Source organism: Oxyura jamaicensis, chromosome 17 (genome assembly GCF_011077185.1).
Source record: "Oxyura jamaicensis isolate SHBP4307 breed ruddy duck chromosome 17, BPBGC_Ojam_1.0, whole genome shotgun sequence".
Lineage (NCBI taxonomy): Eukaryota > Metazoa > Chordata > Aves > Anseriformes > Anatidae > Oxyura > Oxyura jamaicensis.
The window spans coordinates 5,476,928-5,491,036 of NC_048909.1; the positions used below are offsets into that span (position 1 = coordinate 5,476,928).

A 14,109-nucleotide genomic window follows, 5' to 3' on the forward strand; every position below is an offset into this window, starting at 1 on the left:
AACTCCCACTCACTCTATATGTTTATAAAATATCCTTTATTATCTGCTTGAAATAGGACTTTAAAATCCAGGGGACTATTTTGTAAATTACAAGAAACTATCTCAGAATCGGGACTTAGTGTTTTTGTTAGGGACAGGAACTCCCTGCTGCGTGGGTGCACCTGGGGGCAGCGGCGCCGGCACATCCCCTTTGCCCCAGCGCTGTGGGTGACTCGCGGCCAAGTCCTCCCCGTGATGCTGTGGGGTCTCAGCCCTCTGCCCTGCTGCTCGCAGCGGCTGCAGCCCACGTGCTGGTGGTAGCACCCGCTTCAGAGGGGCCTCGTCAGAGCCAGGGTTAAAAATGGGGAGTCCCAATGGAAAGCAAGCCCGTCCCTCTGGGCTTGCCTCTAAATGCAGCCCTGGTTCTTCCCCTGCCCAGCTCCACGTGCAAAGTCCAGCTGCAACGAGGCTGCTCCAGGAGCGGGATGGGGGATTTGCAGAGGACCGGGCCTTGTGGCAGCCCCAGCCCACAGCTTGCTTCATGCCCCTGTCCCCCGTGAGGATGTGTGCCTGGCCACTTGCCTTTGCCACTACCACAGACAATGAGAGACCCACGTCAGAGCTCCCCGTCAGATGGAGAGGTGGGGAGGGCGAGTGGAAGGACAGGGATAACGAACCACGGGCTCCACCACAGATTTTATTAAGCGAGAAGGAATTTCAACAGCAAGCCTCCATGTACAAAGACCCACCTGCCTTGTGGCTCTCTGCCGTAGCATTTCACAGCTCTGCAATCCAGCCACTGGCAGTCTGGGTGGCTGTTTAATTAACCCACACAGCAATCAGCTCCCAGACAGCCCAGCACAAACCACCCCAGCAGCCTCCGTTCCTGCTCTCCCAGGATTTAGCCCCTGATTCCCAATCACACCATTTCGTTGTCTAAGAGGGGAACAACTCCTACTGAAAACCCAGTACAATCATGCAGATTTCACATTTTTGATGGGGAGGGACTACAGGGAGACCAGCGGCAGTCTGGGATCTCTCCAACAGCAGATCCAGCAGGGATAACATCCAGAGGTATTTCCCCGCCTGCTTCTAGAGAGGAAAGAGGAGCCAGGCTGAGCCACCTTGCCCTGGGCCACAGCACACTGCACCAGGACACCGATGTTCTCCCTGCGTGCCAGGGCATGAGCCGTGTCTGAAAGAGCTCCCTGAGCACTGCCGAGCTGCTCCCAGGGGCACTGAGTGCTCACGGCGTGGTGACACAGCTGTATTGATCCACCATGGGAGCAGAGCTGGGCACCAGCACGGCTGCTGCGCACACCAAACCTGCCCCTGGGCTGCTCTGCAGATCACAGGTTTAGCTCTGACACAGCACTAACATCTGGCTTTAAACCTCCAGGAGGGAGGCAGGAAGGATTGACCTGATTTACCTGTCCAGCATTAGAGCTGCAGAGCACCAAAGTGGTGATTTGCTCTGAGCCAGCTCTGCTCCCTTCCCATCCCAGCATTTCAGAGCATCAGTTCCAGAGTGCTGCTGCCAGCAGGACCTGAGCAGCCAAACTCAGCTGGCAAAAGCACAGCAGGACTTGCCATCTCTCCACCAAATTACAAACAGCACAAAGGGTCAGGTTTTGTCATGGCAGGGGGAGATGCAGCGTGGCCTCTAAAACCAGGAGAGTGCCAGCTCTTGACAGGAGAAAACTCAGCCCTGGGACAGGGGCAGCTGGTGGCAGAGCCACACGGGGCTCGCATGGCAGGAGGAGGTGGAGTGCTGCAGGGGAGCGGTTGCTGTCTGCCAACGGGGGATCCCCCGTCCCCTCCCTGTAGCTTGAACTCTCACACTTGAACAGCTGGGGGTGGGAGGATGCCAATTTCCTCCCGCAGGGACTCCACGCTCTGCTCCCAGCGCTGCTCGTAATAGACGTTCAGGATACAGCTGGCATTGCGCCCGCTCCGAATCGCCCAGGGAACCAGCTCCATAGCCAGGACCTGCAGTTTTCTGGAACAAAGCATGCAGAAGATGTTGGTGTTGGTTTCCTCCTCCAAGTCGCTGTTCCAGGCAGATGCAAACCCTGTGCCCCTCTACCCTTCTAGCATTCCCCTTGCTTATCTTATAGGGGAAACTCAGGCACCGAACAGGACAGCGAGCTGGGAGGGTTACAGTCAGCAGCAAATCCAAAACCAGAACTCAGGTTAACATGCAACCCCCCACTGTGCTGGGCCACCAAAACAGATGTGCCGGATCAGGGGACAGCACCGTAAGGGTCCTGCTGGCTCCAAACAGCAGCAGCCAGGCTGGGCCTCGCTCCTCCTGCCTGGTGCGGTGGGGAAAGAAGATGCTGACAGCACGCGGGAGAGTCTGGGCTGAAAACATCACCAAGGCTGGCACGTCCCCAAGGGCAGAGCCTCCCTCGTCGGTGCCTACCGTGCGTTGAGACGGACGGGGCCGAACGCTGCTCCCAGGATGCACATTGGCAGCCCTGTCTGGACGGCTTCGAACCATTTCACCACGACCTCGCCTGCGAGGAAGCACGGAGGCAGTGAGCAGGCGGGGCGCAGGCGGGGAGCATGATCCCATGCCAGGACAAACCCCCTCCTGCATTACCCATCAGGGACAGCCCAGCAGCCGCCCCCAGGAGATCAGCACGGGGCCATCAGTGCCCCAGCAGCTTGGGAAGGGCCTCCCAGCAGGCTGGATTCCTGCAGACCCTTAGCAATGAGATGCTAAAGCAGGACTCCCTGCACAGCTCTCCCTGTCTCAGCATGGGAAAGCCCATTTCCAACCCCGGTCCTGTCTCAGCCAAAGCCTGCCTGAGAGACCTGAAATGCTGGTTCCCACGGGCTCATCAGCAAGGCTCAGCTTGTGACATGCCACTGAGTCAGACACAAAACGAGGGGAAAGGACACGGGGCTGAGGAACAACCAGGAACCCCCGGCACTTCTGCCAGCGCTCAGAGCTTGTGACAGAGCGCTCCCTCGGTGCTGCACCAAACACCCACCCACGAACAGCGCATCGCCCTGCAGGGTGACAGAGGGTGCATGTCCTGTGCTCTCTCGGTGCAGGACAGTGACACTGCAAACCTCCCCACGTGCCTCTCTGGGCTGAAGGATCAGGGAATCCGCCCGGCCCAGCCCGTTTGGTGCCTGGGAGCGGCTGGTGGCCACACACCATCACCGGGGTTTGCTGGGCAGCTCAGACCGCCGAGCCCACAGCTGCTCACCCAGCATGTTGGTGGGCATGCCCAGGAGGGTGTGCATCAGGTCGTGAACCTCCCGGTACCGCTGGATCACATACGCCAGCTCTTCGTCATCAACAAACTTGGCTGGCATGCGGGTGTCCGGAGAAACCTTCTGTAAAGGCAAAGGCATGAGGTTCAGCCCCTCCAGAGCTCAAGCTTCTGGTCTCAGTCGTTAAACATCAACATATGTTCCCCGTCAGCACGTCTCCCACCTCCTAATGATGTGGCTGTCAATGACATAGACAAAACCCACAGACCGCACAGCACCCGTGACATACCCAGCACCACATCCCAGCCTCGCAGATCCCACTAATCCCCTTCATTTCCTGAGGGTGCCCTACAGGTTTCTCTACGGCTCTAATCTCCCTCTAAAGCTCATCAGTGGCACAGATTGCCAAGAGACCTATTAGCACCCTAATGAACCCCCCACTCACGTTATCCTCCAGAAACCGGACGTATTCGCGGCCCAGCGTGCCGTCAGGCAGCCCCCGCAGCCGCTCCATGTCCAGGGTGGAGAGGCGGATGCGAGGCCGCTCCCTGAAAGGGAAAGGCAAGTCAGTGAGCCCCACTGTGAAACCCCCACAGCTGGGGGGCCTGGAGAAATGGGGACCTGCAGACCCCCATCCCTGCCTCTGCCCTCTCAGGGCATCTTCCTTGCGTGGACCCCGGGTGCTCCCCGCGGGGCCAGCCCTACTCCTCGTGCCCTGGCACTAGGAGCTCCCATCTCGCTCCCCTCCAGCAGTTCTGGTCGGAAGAACCTCGGTCTGCTCCTCACCGAGCCGCCGCCGTGCTGGCTGGCAGCCAGGCCCGGGAACAGATCTCCTCAGTGCCCCTGCAAAACAGCCAGGACTTCAAAGGAGCAGCCCCAGAGAGGGGAGGGAATTTGTTCTAAACGCAGGTTTAATTTCTTTCCTGCTCGGGCTTTCATCGCCAGCCGCGTGGCAGCCACGCATGGAGAGGTCTCCTTGTCCAGGTTGCTGGCAAACAGGCACCACACGGCCCTGGGACTAAACAAAAGCCTTTTATTTCCATGCAAAGGACGATTTCTTCTCATGATAACAAGCCTCGCAGTGGATCCAGGAACTGCTTAGCTCCTGGAGTGGGGGTGCCAGGGAGATAAGCAGGACCTGCACCAGCTTTACCCTGGCTATAGACACTTCCTTATATATTTGGTGTCAAAGGGACCTCATCAGCTTAGGGGACTGAAAAAAAAACCACTCCCATGCACAGATCAGACTGCTACAAATCCCTGCTGCAGCAGCAGGGCAAGGAACGGGTGGGATCGTCTCTCCTCAGCCCTCGGTGTCTGTGCTGTGCCCTCGCTCCGGGCAGTTTCTCTGGGTCTCCGCGGGCTTTGCTGGGTCGATGTGCAGAGCCCCAGGCAGGATCAGGCTCTGCACAAACGCACGACACGAGGCAGCCTTCCCCGGCCACTTCGTGGAACAACACCCAACTGGCAGGCGTGACGAGTAACGAGAAGCGGGGGGAAGGAAAGCAAACGAGCAGTAAGATCGTGGTTAATAAGAGACTTATTAAATCCCTCCTGCTCCTGAGCCTTGTCGCGCTCGATGAGTCCCTGTAGACATGGAAGCAAAAGCAATCAAGTCTGATTGAGGAAGACAAGGGGCCTCATTTCACAGCTTAGGGAGATGCCGTGGGCGCCTGGAAAAAAGTACGGAGGTGCCCAAGGAGAAGGCAGACCAGGGGAGATGGAGCCTCTGAAGAAAGGAGATGCAGCAGCAGGCACAGGGGAGAAAACCCACCACGTCCGTGGATCTCAGAGCAGCTAGAAGAGACAGCACCTGCCAGTGACAGTAGCGAAGCAGAACAGACAGCAGTGCTGAAACAGGGCCCAGGGGCTTCTGCGCTGCTGCCCCCGGACCTGCCACAGGGCTCCTGCGATCGTTAAAAATAAAGCAAAATCAGCAACCTGGAGGCTGGGAGCTAACAAAACGCCTGTGTCCCTGGCAGGCCGGGGAGCACGGGGCTCTTCCTTTACAGGCCCCAAGGAATGGGCTCGGCGGTGACCTCCGTCCTCACCCCAACCCACAGCAGGGAGGGAGAGGTGGAAGGACGGGCAGATGGACGTGGGACAGGGACAGATGTGGATGCGGAGGGACGCACTGGAGGATGCGGTAACCTTCAGGATGGTGTTTCATCTTGTCTCGCAGATTCGGCAGGGCCAGGCAGCCTGTGGTCTCCCCGAGGACTGCCACCATGTCTGCAAGAGAGAGCGGGCAGTGACACACGAGCGGTGGGCACGCGTGCTCGGTCTTGTGCCACCCGGCCACCCTCGGTCGGCAGGTGAGGAAATGGGTCAACGATCCCCGCAGCCAGGATCACGCAGGGAGCTTGTGGCAAAGAAAAGCCCTGATCAGCGAGGATCTTCGGCCTTGGGGCTGCTCCTCCTCACTGTCGGCTGGGAGGACAGGGAGCGGGATGGGGCTGGTGGCACCGCAGGGGCCAGGAGGAGACCGCTGGGGGTGGTGGGGACCCCTCACCCCCTTCCACAGCCCCATGCCAGGCCCTACCCCTGCATTGTGCCTTTCTCAGACGGGAGAAGGGATAATGTCCCCCGAGCACCAACCAGGGGACGGGGGGCTCGGGGTAGGATTTGTGGGGAGTTACCGGGGGTCGTGGGCAGGGGGAGCCCCCGGCGCCCACCTTACCGTGCCTGTAGGGGTCCCGGAGGGCCGCCAGCGCCGAGCCGGCAGCCAGCAGCGCCTTCTGCAGCGGGCTGGTGGGGATGTGCCCGGGGTACAGCGGGAAGCCCCCCTCCGCCTCCACCTCCATCTCCTCGTCCTCATCTTCCTCCTCCCGCCGCTCGGCCCAGGGCCTGCCGCTGCTCAGCCCGGCTCTGCCTGCGGACAGCGGCGGGGCTCAGGGCCCGGCGGGGCCTCCCCGGGCTCTCCGTGGCCGCGGGCACGGGCAGGGGCGGGGGGCGCTTACCTGGGCCACCGGGGGCCGCCCGCAGCAGCGGGACCCCCACGACCGCCGCCGCCCGCCGCAGCATGCCGCGTCCCCCGCCCCGGAAGAGGCTGGCGGGGCGGAGCGGGTGGCACGGCCCGGCACGGCTCGGCACGGCCCGGCACGGCTCGGCACGGCCCGGCACGGCCCGGCCCGGCCCAGCACGGCATGGCGGCCACCCCCGCCGGGCTTTTCGCCGTCTACAAGCCCCCGGGGGTGTCGTGGTGCCGCGTCCGGGACACGGTGCGGACGCGGCTGCTGCGCGGTGAGCTGGGGGGGGGCGGCGCGGAGGGGGATGCCCGAGGGGAACCGGGACCCTCCTGGGGGGTTCCCGGCTCTTCTCCCCCTTCCTTACTCCCCCCTGGTGTGTTGGCAGAGCTGAACGAGGCCCCGCCGCCCCCCCCGAGGCAGCGCATCCGCTTCCTGCCCGCAGCCCCCGGTGCCGGTGGGGCGCCGGGCTTGGTGCCCGCGTGGGTGCCGGTGCTGGCCGAGCACCCCCTCGGTAAGGGTCTGGGGTCGGGGTGGGGATGCCGGGAGGGTGGCGGGGCCGTCCTGACGCTGCTTCTTCCCTTCGCAGTCCGAGGCCCCCGGTTCACGCAGCTGAAGGTCGGCGCTGGGCACCGGCTGGACGTGAAGGCCTCCGGAGTCTTCGGTGGGTCCCTGCCCGCTGCGAGGGTGGGGGGAGAGCAGGTGGCGACGGCTGGGGTGGGGCGGGGCTGTACCCCCACGCCTCACAACCCAGGGGGAAATAAAAATGCTTAAACATGGGGAAAATGGTTCATGGGATGCTGGGAGTGCTGGCATAGCAGTGGGCTGCGACCCCACTGAGGCAGCACGCAGCTTACTGAGACACCGAGCTCTGCCGTGTGGCACCCTTAGTTATGCCCGGTAGTCCTGCCATTTTTCTCAGGCACAGCTTTTAAGGAGACGTGGCTATGTCCGGAGGGGAAGAAAAGTGTCGTTGATTGTGCAATGCTGCCTAAATGCAGGTGAGGGTGAATAACGCGTGCCCCTCTCTCCTGCGTTTCAGTGCTTGGCGTAGGCCATGGGAACAAGCTGCTCACGGATCGGTACCACTGCCACCTGACCAAGGTAGGTGGCAGCCCTGGCTGGGCTCAGAACACCTCAGTACAATGCCACACCTGACCCCTGCCCAGTGCCCCCGCTGGCCTTGTGGCAGATTCTGAGTCTCAAACCCACCAACACGTCTCAGAGCTTTTCTGGGTCCAGAATTTCATCTTTCATGTGAGTATCCACGTATGGCCCTATGTGTGGAGGACACAGGTATTTTTTTGTCCAACCTTGTAGCAGCTTGCACTTTCTGCCAGCTGCACAGTACAGTATTGCTACTCCATTGCTCAGTCTTTCCTTGATAAATCACGCTCTTTGCTCTTCTTGAAGGTTTACACCGTTGGTGGGCTGTTTGGTAAAGCTACTGAGGACTTCTCGGACACCGGGAAGCTGGTAGAGAAGGCAACATTTGGTAAGGAACTGAGTCAATACGCTTAAAAACCAACAAAACAAATAGCATTCCAACCGAATCCAACCAGGTAACTTGCACAATGATAAAAGGTATGCCCTAAATGCTTTCCAGTCATGGTTTATGCATGCAGCCCACATGCTGCAGACGTCTTAGTCCACCTGTGCTGAATACAACTGCAATAAATACAAAGCCAGTCTGAGTCCTGAGCACAGTGGTTGCTGTGGGTGAGACCCAGACCGCTCCATAAATCATGTCTACAGATAGCGGTTGGAAGCTTTTGCTGAATGAGAATCCTTAAACACTTGATAGGAGGAACTGGAGCCAACATCTTGAAATCAATTAAGAAAAATGATTCTTCCTTTGCAGTGCAGTGCTGTGCTGCTTTGCGCATTAGCGTGGTACAGCGAGTAGAGTTGACTCTGCCCTGCTAAAGCCACCTCTCAGCGGTTCTCATCAGCCCATTTAGATGTAACTGCTTGCCAAAGGGATGGTAATACCCTGATGGCACATTTCAGACTGCTGTCTTTCCAGTTTCTGGATGGATAATTGAGACTTTGTTTCTACCTTAATATTTGCAGATCATATCACAAGGGAGAAGCTGGAACGGATTCTCGCTGTCATTCAAGGAACGAATCATAAGGCCCTGCTGATGTACGTATCCAGTGGGGAAATGCAGTTGCCCTGCTATGACTGCCATTTGCTGATCTTTAAAAGAAATGACGTGACTTTGTTTACCATAATCGAAGCCTTTAAAGGTTGGAGTGCTAAACAAGAACAGACAGAAGTTACTTGGAGCACTCTGCACTCTGGTTGGAGGCAGCAGTTAAGTGTCCCTTTTGTGTTCTGAAATCTCCAGCTATTTTAGGACCTATTAGCTACAGCAGGACCTACAAAAATATCTCGTAGACGTGACCAGGCACCTCCCTCCTAAACTGCGCAACACTACTGGCAGTACACATCGCATAGCATTGAAATTATGCAAAAACTTAACGCATAGGCAGTTTTAATAATAACTAGCACAGCTCTGCCTTAATTGGGAGTGGGTATATTTTGAATCCCACTGAAAATAAGTACTCAGTGTCTGCTCTGCTCTTTTTTTCCTTTCCCAGGCATTCTAACATTGATATGAAAACACAAGAGGCGTATGAGCTGGCCGTCAATGGTTTGATTCGCCCCATGGGAAAGAGCCCACCGATCATCACAGCAATCCGATGCCTCCAGCTTGCGCTTCCAGAATTCCAGCTAGGTAGGACTGGTACAACCTGCACTGGGGATGTCTGAGTATATATCATGGCAAATACATCGGTAAAATTCACTGTCTTGTTAGTAACAATGCAAAATGAATCGGTGGGAACGCTTGTATCAACTAGCAATCACTGTAGAGTTTGGTGATTTGGAGCTTCCAAGATCAAAAGGATCTTAGACTGAGGCAAGAAATCTCACAAAGTACATACCTGTGGGACAAAGTCCTTCCTTATACCAGTATTTTAGTGTAACGTGGCTCAGGGGACGTGGGAGGGTGTTTAAGCATGGTTTGCTTTTCTGTAGGTTGCCTCCTATTCCTCACACATCATTTTTCTCTTATTACAAGAAATAGTTATTACTTCCTATCGACTTCAAAATAGGTAAACCTCTACATGATTCTTCTGTATCCGTGGGTTTGTTTTCTAAAATATTCATTTCTGGAGGACCAAGGATATCCTGCAGTATTCCACACAATCATAATCAACCTGTGCTGTATCAGTCTATACTACTGAATTGCTTCTTTCAGCCTAAGGCTTGTCTGCGTTTACAGACAAGGTCTGAGCTCGTGCCATCTCTTTGCCGGTTCTAAAGGAATCTCTCTGACCTTCCAGAAATCCACTGCGTGCATGAGACTCAGCAGTACCTCCGGAAAATAGTTCACGAGATTGGTCTGGAGCTGAAATCCTGTGCTGTGTGCACACAAGTGCGAAGAATACGCGATGGTGTTTTCACACTGGACGACGCGCTCCTGAGAACGCAGTGGAACCTGCAGAGCATACGGAATGCAATTTCGGACTGTCAGCTTAAAGTGAGAGAGGAGCTGGAGAAAACACTGGGCCATCAGGATAAAAGCGTTCATAAGATGGCTGCTGAGATGGCCCGCGCTGCTGACAGCTGAGCGTGCGCTATGGAAGGAACATCCACAAGCAATCTCTGTGGCACAATAACGGAGCTGCACGCTGACAGAATGATGGACAGCAGAAGGAAAGAGGTTAATTGCAGTTCACTTCCACCCTTGCCTTGAGATGACTTTAATCAGAGAGGCATTTTTTTTCATTGACAGGCTGTATCATTTTTTTTTAAGCATTGCAAACAGTTCATTAAGAGGAGTTAGCTGTGCCAAAATTCCTGTTGACTTCAGGATTATTAGGTTGCCATGGGATATAGAAACCCATTCCCAAACTGTTTAGCAGCAGGAACTACAGACAGCGTCTTACAGAGCCGTATTCCCTTGATTGCACAGATCTGTTTGTTCCTTGCAACCAGCAGCATAACTTAGCTACTGCACGAATTTTTATTTTCCCCCATGTTCTCGTCGCAGGAGTGTTTTCCTTGCATTAGCCCCACTTTCAGACACAAGAGCCCAAAATTAAATTAGAAGAAGGCAGTGCAGGTGAAAACACAGCTTACTTGAAGCAACACAGGGAAATGGTTATAACACAGAGTAGGTGTGGGGGGGGGGGGGGAAGAGGCTTGTGGAGGACTGATACAAAGATGATTTAAACGTAAGAATAAAACTGAAAGTGACCCAAGGGGAAAGAGACTGTTACAGGGTGTAGCACTTACAAAGCACACTGATTCAGTAAAAAAAAAAAGAGCTTTTTTCATTTTTGACTGAAGTACCAAAGGTATTCAGGGGTCTGTGGTACCCTGCCCTTCAGCAGCTGCCTGCAGACAGCGTGTACTGCTCTGCCATGAACCAAAGTTCTGTAACACCAGTTGTTCTCTATTAGCTCATTATATATGGACTGGACTTAGCAGAAATAAGCTTTGTAAGTTTAAATGAAAATTCTGAAGATATGCTTGCTGTTACAACCTGCAGTGTTTTCCCAGCTACAGACTTGCTTATTTCTAGAGATTTATAAACCTTAGAAAGCAATAGAAGGTTTTATTTTCCTCTGCTGGATTTGGGTAAAGGTGAGCATATTTTATCCTCAAGGTAGCCCTTAAAGTATAAGGAGCAGCTCTGGGAGGAGCACTAAGAGGGGCCATGAGGCAGCATCTGAGTAGTAGAGTCCAGGCCTGAAGCATCCCTGAAGTCATTAACTCAAACCCTGGAATCTTCCCATTGTTCTGGCTCTCCCTGCACTGCAACTAGCAGCCAAGGCAGCCGTGGAGCACAGCTGCCGCCACGTGGCACGCTCCTGTGCTTGCTGCAGACTCACCAAGGGCAGTTTGCTCTTAGCTGCTTGGTTTTGCACACATTCATCCGGCGTGGACAACGGGCTCAGATCAGGACACCTTCCACTGACGGCTGTCTTGTGCTAACTGAAGCGTAAACCGGCAGTGCAGAAGCGTGAGTTTTGGAGCTGGCAGAACGCCGGCACAGCTACAGCTGCATCAGTGCTCCTAGAACTGCACGAAGTAGCCAGATTTAGGCTGTACAGTCACCCTCAGTCCTAGCACCTGACACTGAAACATTCACGCTCTCAACACAGTTCTGCGTTTAGGACACCGCTCCCTTGTGCTGTGACTGCATTTAGAAGCGAGTTAAGGGAGTTCTGCCCCTGCCTGTTACTGTCACCCTGTCTCCACGAAGAGTCCTCAGAAAATATTTGAATAATAGATCTCCAAGTTGTCTTAGAGCATTTTTTCAGGATTTGTTCCCAAGTTCATTTCATGTTTCCCATGCTCTTAAAGTGAATTACTGAGAGATGTGAGAGCTGCTTTATTCAGACTGGATAGTTCAGGACAACTTCACCTTTTACTATAGAATCAATACAAAAATCTCTAGATACCTGAGCGGTGAAGTACAAAAACATAAAACACTCAAGACTTCTCCAGATCCAATCCTAAAAAGCAAAACAAAACCAAACAACTTTGACCTTCTACCCTCACTGTTTCAGAGGGTTTCTCTTTTCCTTCAAAGCAGCTACTACATTGCGCATTCGTACGCCCTCACTTCCTCTGTCCATTCAGCAGTAGCTGCTTCCACCTGCAGATTGGACCCAAACAGACCCTGGATGTTGAAGAGAAACAAAAGCTCGATGGGAACAGTCTTAGCACCAACCTTGAATTACATTTCCAATAAGAAATAAAAATAGCGTTGGTCGGGTAGCATATAAAACCAAATTTACCCAGAGTCCCCATCTCCAACACCCCTTCCCACAAGCAGGAACCAGTTGAGATGAATAATTTGGCATTCCAAAGCCTCTTAGAACAAGGCTGTTAACAGCGCTCCTGAAATTTTACACACACATCTGAGGCAACTTTGTGCTGGTTCTAAACAGGAGTGACAGCTCAAAGCGGGCCAGTAACAGTCAGCTTTGCAGGATACGGCAGTCTTCTGGTTCACTGCTAGTCACTGAGCTCCAAATCATATTCAGGGTACAGCTGCTTTGTAGTAACCCCTCGGATAACAGCTAGAAAATAAATACCAGTGATTTCATTAAATAAGGAAAAAACCATAGAACTTCCCATAGCTAAGAAACCAATCAAAGATTTTGCAGCTACGCCCCTTGCTTGCCCCGCTATTTGTTTTAAAGCGCACGAACGACAAAGCCAACAGAAATTAGCAAGACTTACCAAATTTCAGTAATCCACACGTGGACTAAAATACCTCTAGATGCCAATTATTTCATATATTCTAAGTCCTAATTGGAATCGGTTCTAAGAACATTCCAAGAAAATAGCAAGAGTAGCATTTGTGCTTGCACAAGCGCTTTGTAAATGTAAGCCTAAAATTGAAGAGTTTTTAAAACAAGCTCTGCCTTCATGCTGTCACAGCATCTGCTTACACAAAAAGACTTGGTAAGGAGTTCTTCCGTAGCCTTTTCTTCCTTACCCAACTTGCCCAGCAGCATCTGTCCGGCATCTTTAATATCATTATACTCGTGGAGCAGAGCGATGTGTTCCTCCAACTCCTCCAGGCGGTAGCCTCTGTAACGAAGCCAAAAAGATCAAAAGTGACACAGAGGGATTGCTGCTGCCGCACGGTAAGCGCTGCCACTGCTGAACAAACGTAAGGATATCTGAGATACCCACACCTGGCGCATCAGAAGCGGAATCTGAAGGCAGAAAGCCGTTGCTGAAAGCTAAATATGAAATCTACAAATGCGCAGATCCTTATTTTAAGGGTTTTTCTGTATCAAAGCTTCTCAAACAAAACAAAGCAAAGAAATCCATCCTAGTTCTAGAATCAAGTAGAAGTAGGAATAAGGTGTGTTGAACTCACTTTATAGGGGTCTCTAATTTGGAAAAATAAATAATAATAATAATAATAAAATCTGTTCATTCTTGAGGATAAGTTAAAAAGTAATCAAACCGAAGCTTTTTGAACAGACTCCGTTGCTTCCATCATTTCCATTTTATGCACCATACATCACAACAGAAAGCATCGCTCCTTCACAAAAATTAACCTAGAGCGATCCCATCTCTTAAAAAAAAAAAAAAGCTGTTTTTTTTTCCCCTCTCAAAACAGCTGCTAATAAGCAGCTGCCACAAGAAATAACAATAAAACAGCTGCACGGTGCTGTACTTGGAGCCTATCGTGCCAAAGTGGGCTTCGGGCCACGTGCCTGCCTGGAAACTGTTTCCTGAGCACTAAGCTTTAACCCACTCACTTTACACATAGAACAAGTGAACATTGCTCCAAGACAGAAAAACAAAGGAAACTTATCCAGGACTAGATGCGGCAGGCCACACAGGGCACGATCGCAGTTTTAAGCCTCATGTGAACAAGCACTTTTGGTGGCATGACATCCTGGGGTACTGTGACAGTTAGAAGTATTCATCTCCAACTCACACATAATTCCTTCAGCAACTTTCGAGGCAAAGTTAAAATTTCCTTAGCCAAGCTCTAAGTAGAGCTTGTTTTCCTCTACCAAATGGAACAGTGAAGAATCCCCTGCTGTCTTTAACAGGCCTGCAATTCAAACCAGCGCTGTAACCAACACTGAGCAGCACCGGGACAATGCGGCACCACCCCAGACCCCTTTTAGATCTGATTAACCTGACCACACCACGCTTTAAACCCAAAACAAGGGAGCCATCGCACTCCCGAGGACATACTCGGACATCAGCTGGGCAATTTCCTGGTCCAGAGCGAGCTCCCTCTGTCGCAGCTCCTCGATCTCATGGTGCAGGGCTTCTCCGGTGGCCCCGGGAGGGCGGCAGGAGGCTGGGGCTGGGACCTGGGGGCACACATACGGACACAGCCGGACACACAGGCAGGCAGAGACACAGCCGGACACACAG

General features: G+C 53.5%; 3 protein-coding genes across 4 annotated transcripts in view; 1 reads left to right on the top strand and 2 right to left on the bottom strand.

Moving 5' to 3' along the window:
* Positions 1–656: 656 nt before the first annotated feature.
* On the bottom strand, positions 657–6,301 carry COQ4 (coenzyme Q4). The gene is made up of 7 exons (XM_035341239.1): positions 6,168–6,301; positions 5,888–6,079; positions 5,343–5,439; positions 3,653–3,755; positions 3,201–3,330; positions 2,405–2,498; positions 657–1,978 (listed from the first exon to the last, which is right to left on the bottom strand). The coding sequence occupies exons 1-7, from the start codon at positions 6,229–6,231 to the stop codon at positions 1,816–1,818; spliced, it is 843 nt and encodes a 280-aa protein (XP_035197130.1). The 5' UTR covers positions 6,232–6,301; the 3' UTR covers positions 657–1,815.
* On the top strand, positions 6,252–10,794 carry TRUB2 (TruB pseudouridine synthase family member 2). 2 transcript variants are annotated; one of them, XM_035341237.1, is made up of 9 exons: positions 6,253–6,450; positions 6,562–6,687; positions 6,763–6,837; positions 7,216–7,277; positions 7,587–7,668; positions 8,247–8,319; positions 8,778–8,914; positions 9,525–9,796; positions 9,828–10,794. In XM_035341237.1, the coding sequence occupies exons 1-9, from the start codon at positions 6,354–6,356 to the stop codon at positions 9,858–9,860; spliced, it is 957 nt and encodes a 318-aa protein (XP_035197128.1). In that variant the 5' UTR covers positions 6,253–6,353; the 3' UTR covers positions 9,861–10,794. The 2 variants fall into 2 exon arrangements, with proteins under 2 accessions (XP_035197129.1, XP_035197128.1); XM_035341238.1 differs by lacking the exon at positions 9,828–10,794 and having other exon boundaries at positions 6,252–6,450; positions 9,525–9,811.
* A 772-nt stretch (positions 10,795–11,566) lies between these two features.
* SWI5 (SWI5 homologous recombination repair protein) overlaps positions 11,567–14,109 on the bottom strand; it is a 4,288-nt gene continuing 1,745 nt past the window's right edge. The window contains exons 4-6 of the mRNA XM_035341944.1: positions 13,924–14,045; positions 12,698–12,792; positions 11,567–12,275 (exon numbers count right to left, since the gene is read on the bottom strand). Of these exons, the coding sequence (XP_035197835.1) occupies positions 12,211–12,275; positions 12,698–12,792; positions 13,924–14,045 (282 nt within the window). The 3' untranslated portion in view covers positions 11,567–12,210. The remainder of the gene's footprint in view (positions 12,276–12,697; positions 12,793–13,923; positions 14,046–14,109) is intronic.

Bases quoted from the DNA above. Each gene is read 5' to 3' on its own strand.
- TRUB2 (XM_035341237.1), top strand. From the start codon at position 6,354: ATGGCGGCCACCCCCGCCGGGCTTTTCGCCGTCTACAAGCCCCCGGGG. The intron at 6,838-7,215 runs GTGGGTCCCTGC...CCTGCGTTTCAG, and splicing joins GAAGGCCTCCGGAGTCTTCG to TGCTTGGCGTAGGCCATGGG. The intron at 8,915-9,524 runs GTAGGACTGGTA...CTGACCTTCCAG, and splicing joins GCTTCCAGAATTCCAGCTAG to AAATCCACTGCGTGCATGAG.
- COQ4 (XM_035341239.1), bottom strand. From the start codon at position 6,231: ATGCTGCGGCGGGCGGCGGCGGTCGTGGGGGTCCCGCTGCTGCGGGCG. The intron at 3,331-3,652 runs GTGAGTGGGGGG...TTGCCTTTACAG, and splicing joins TCCGGTTTCTGGAGGATAAC to AAGGTTTCTCCGGACACCCG. The intron at 2,499-3,200 runs GTGAGCAGCTGT...GCTTCCTCGCAG, and splicing joins CATGCCCACCAACATGCTGG to GCGAGGTCGTGGTGAAATGG.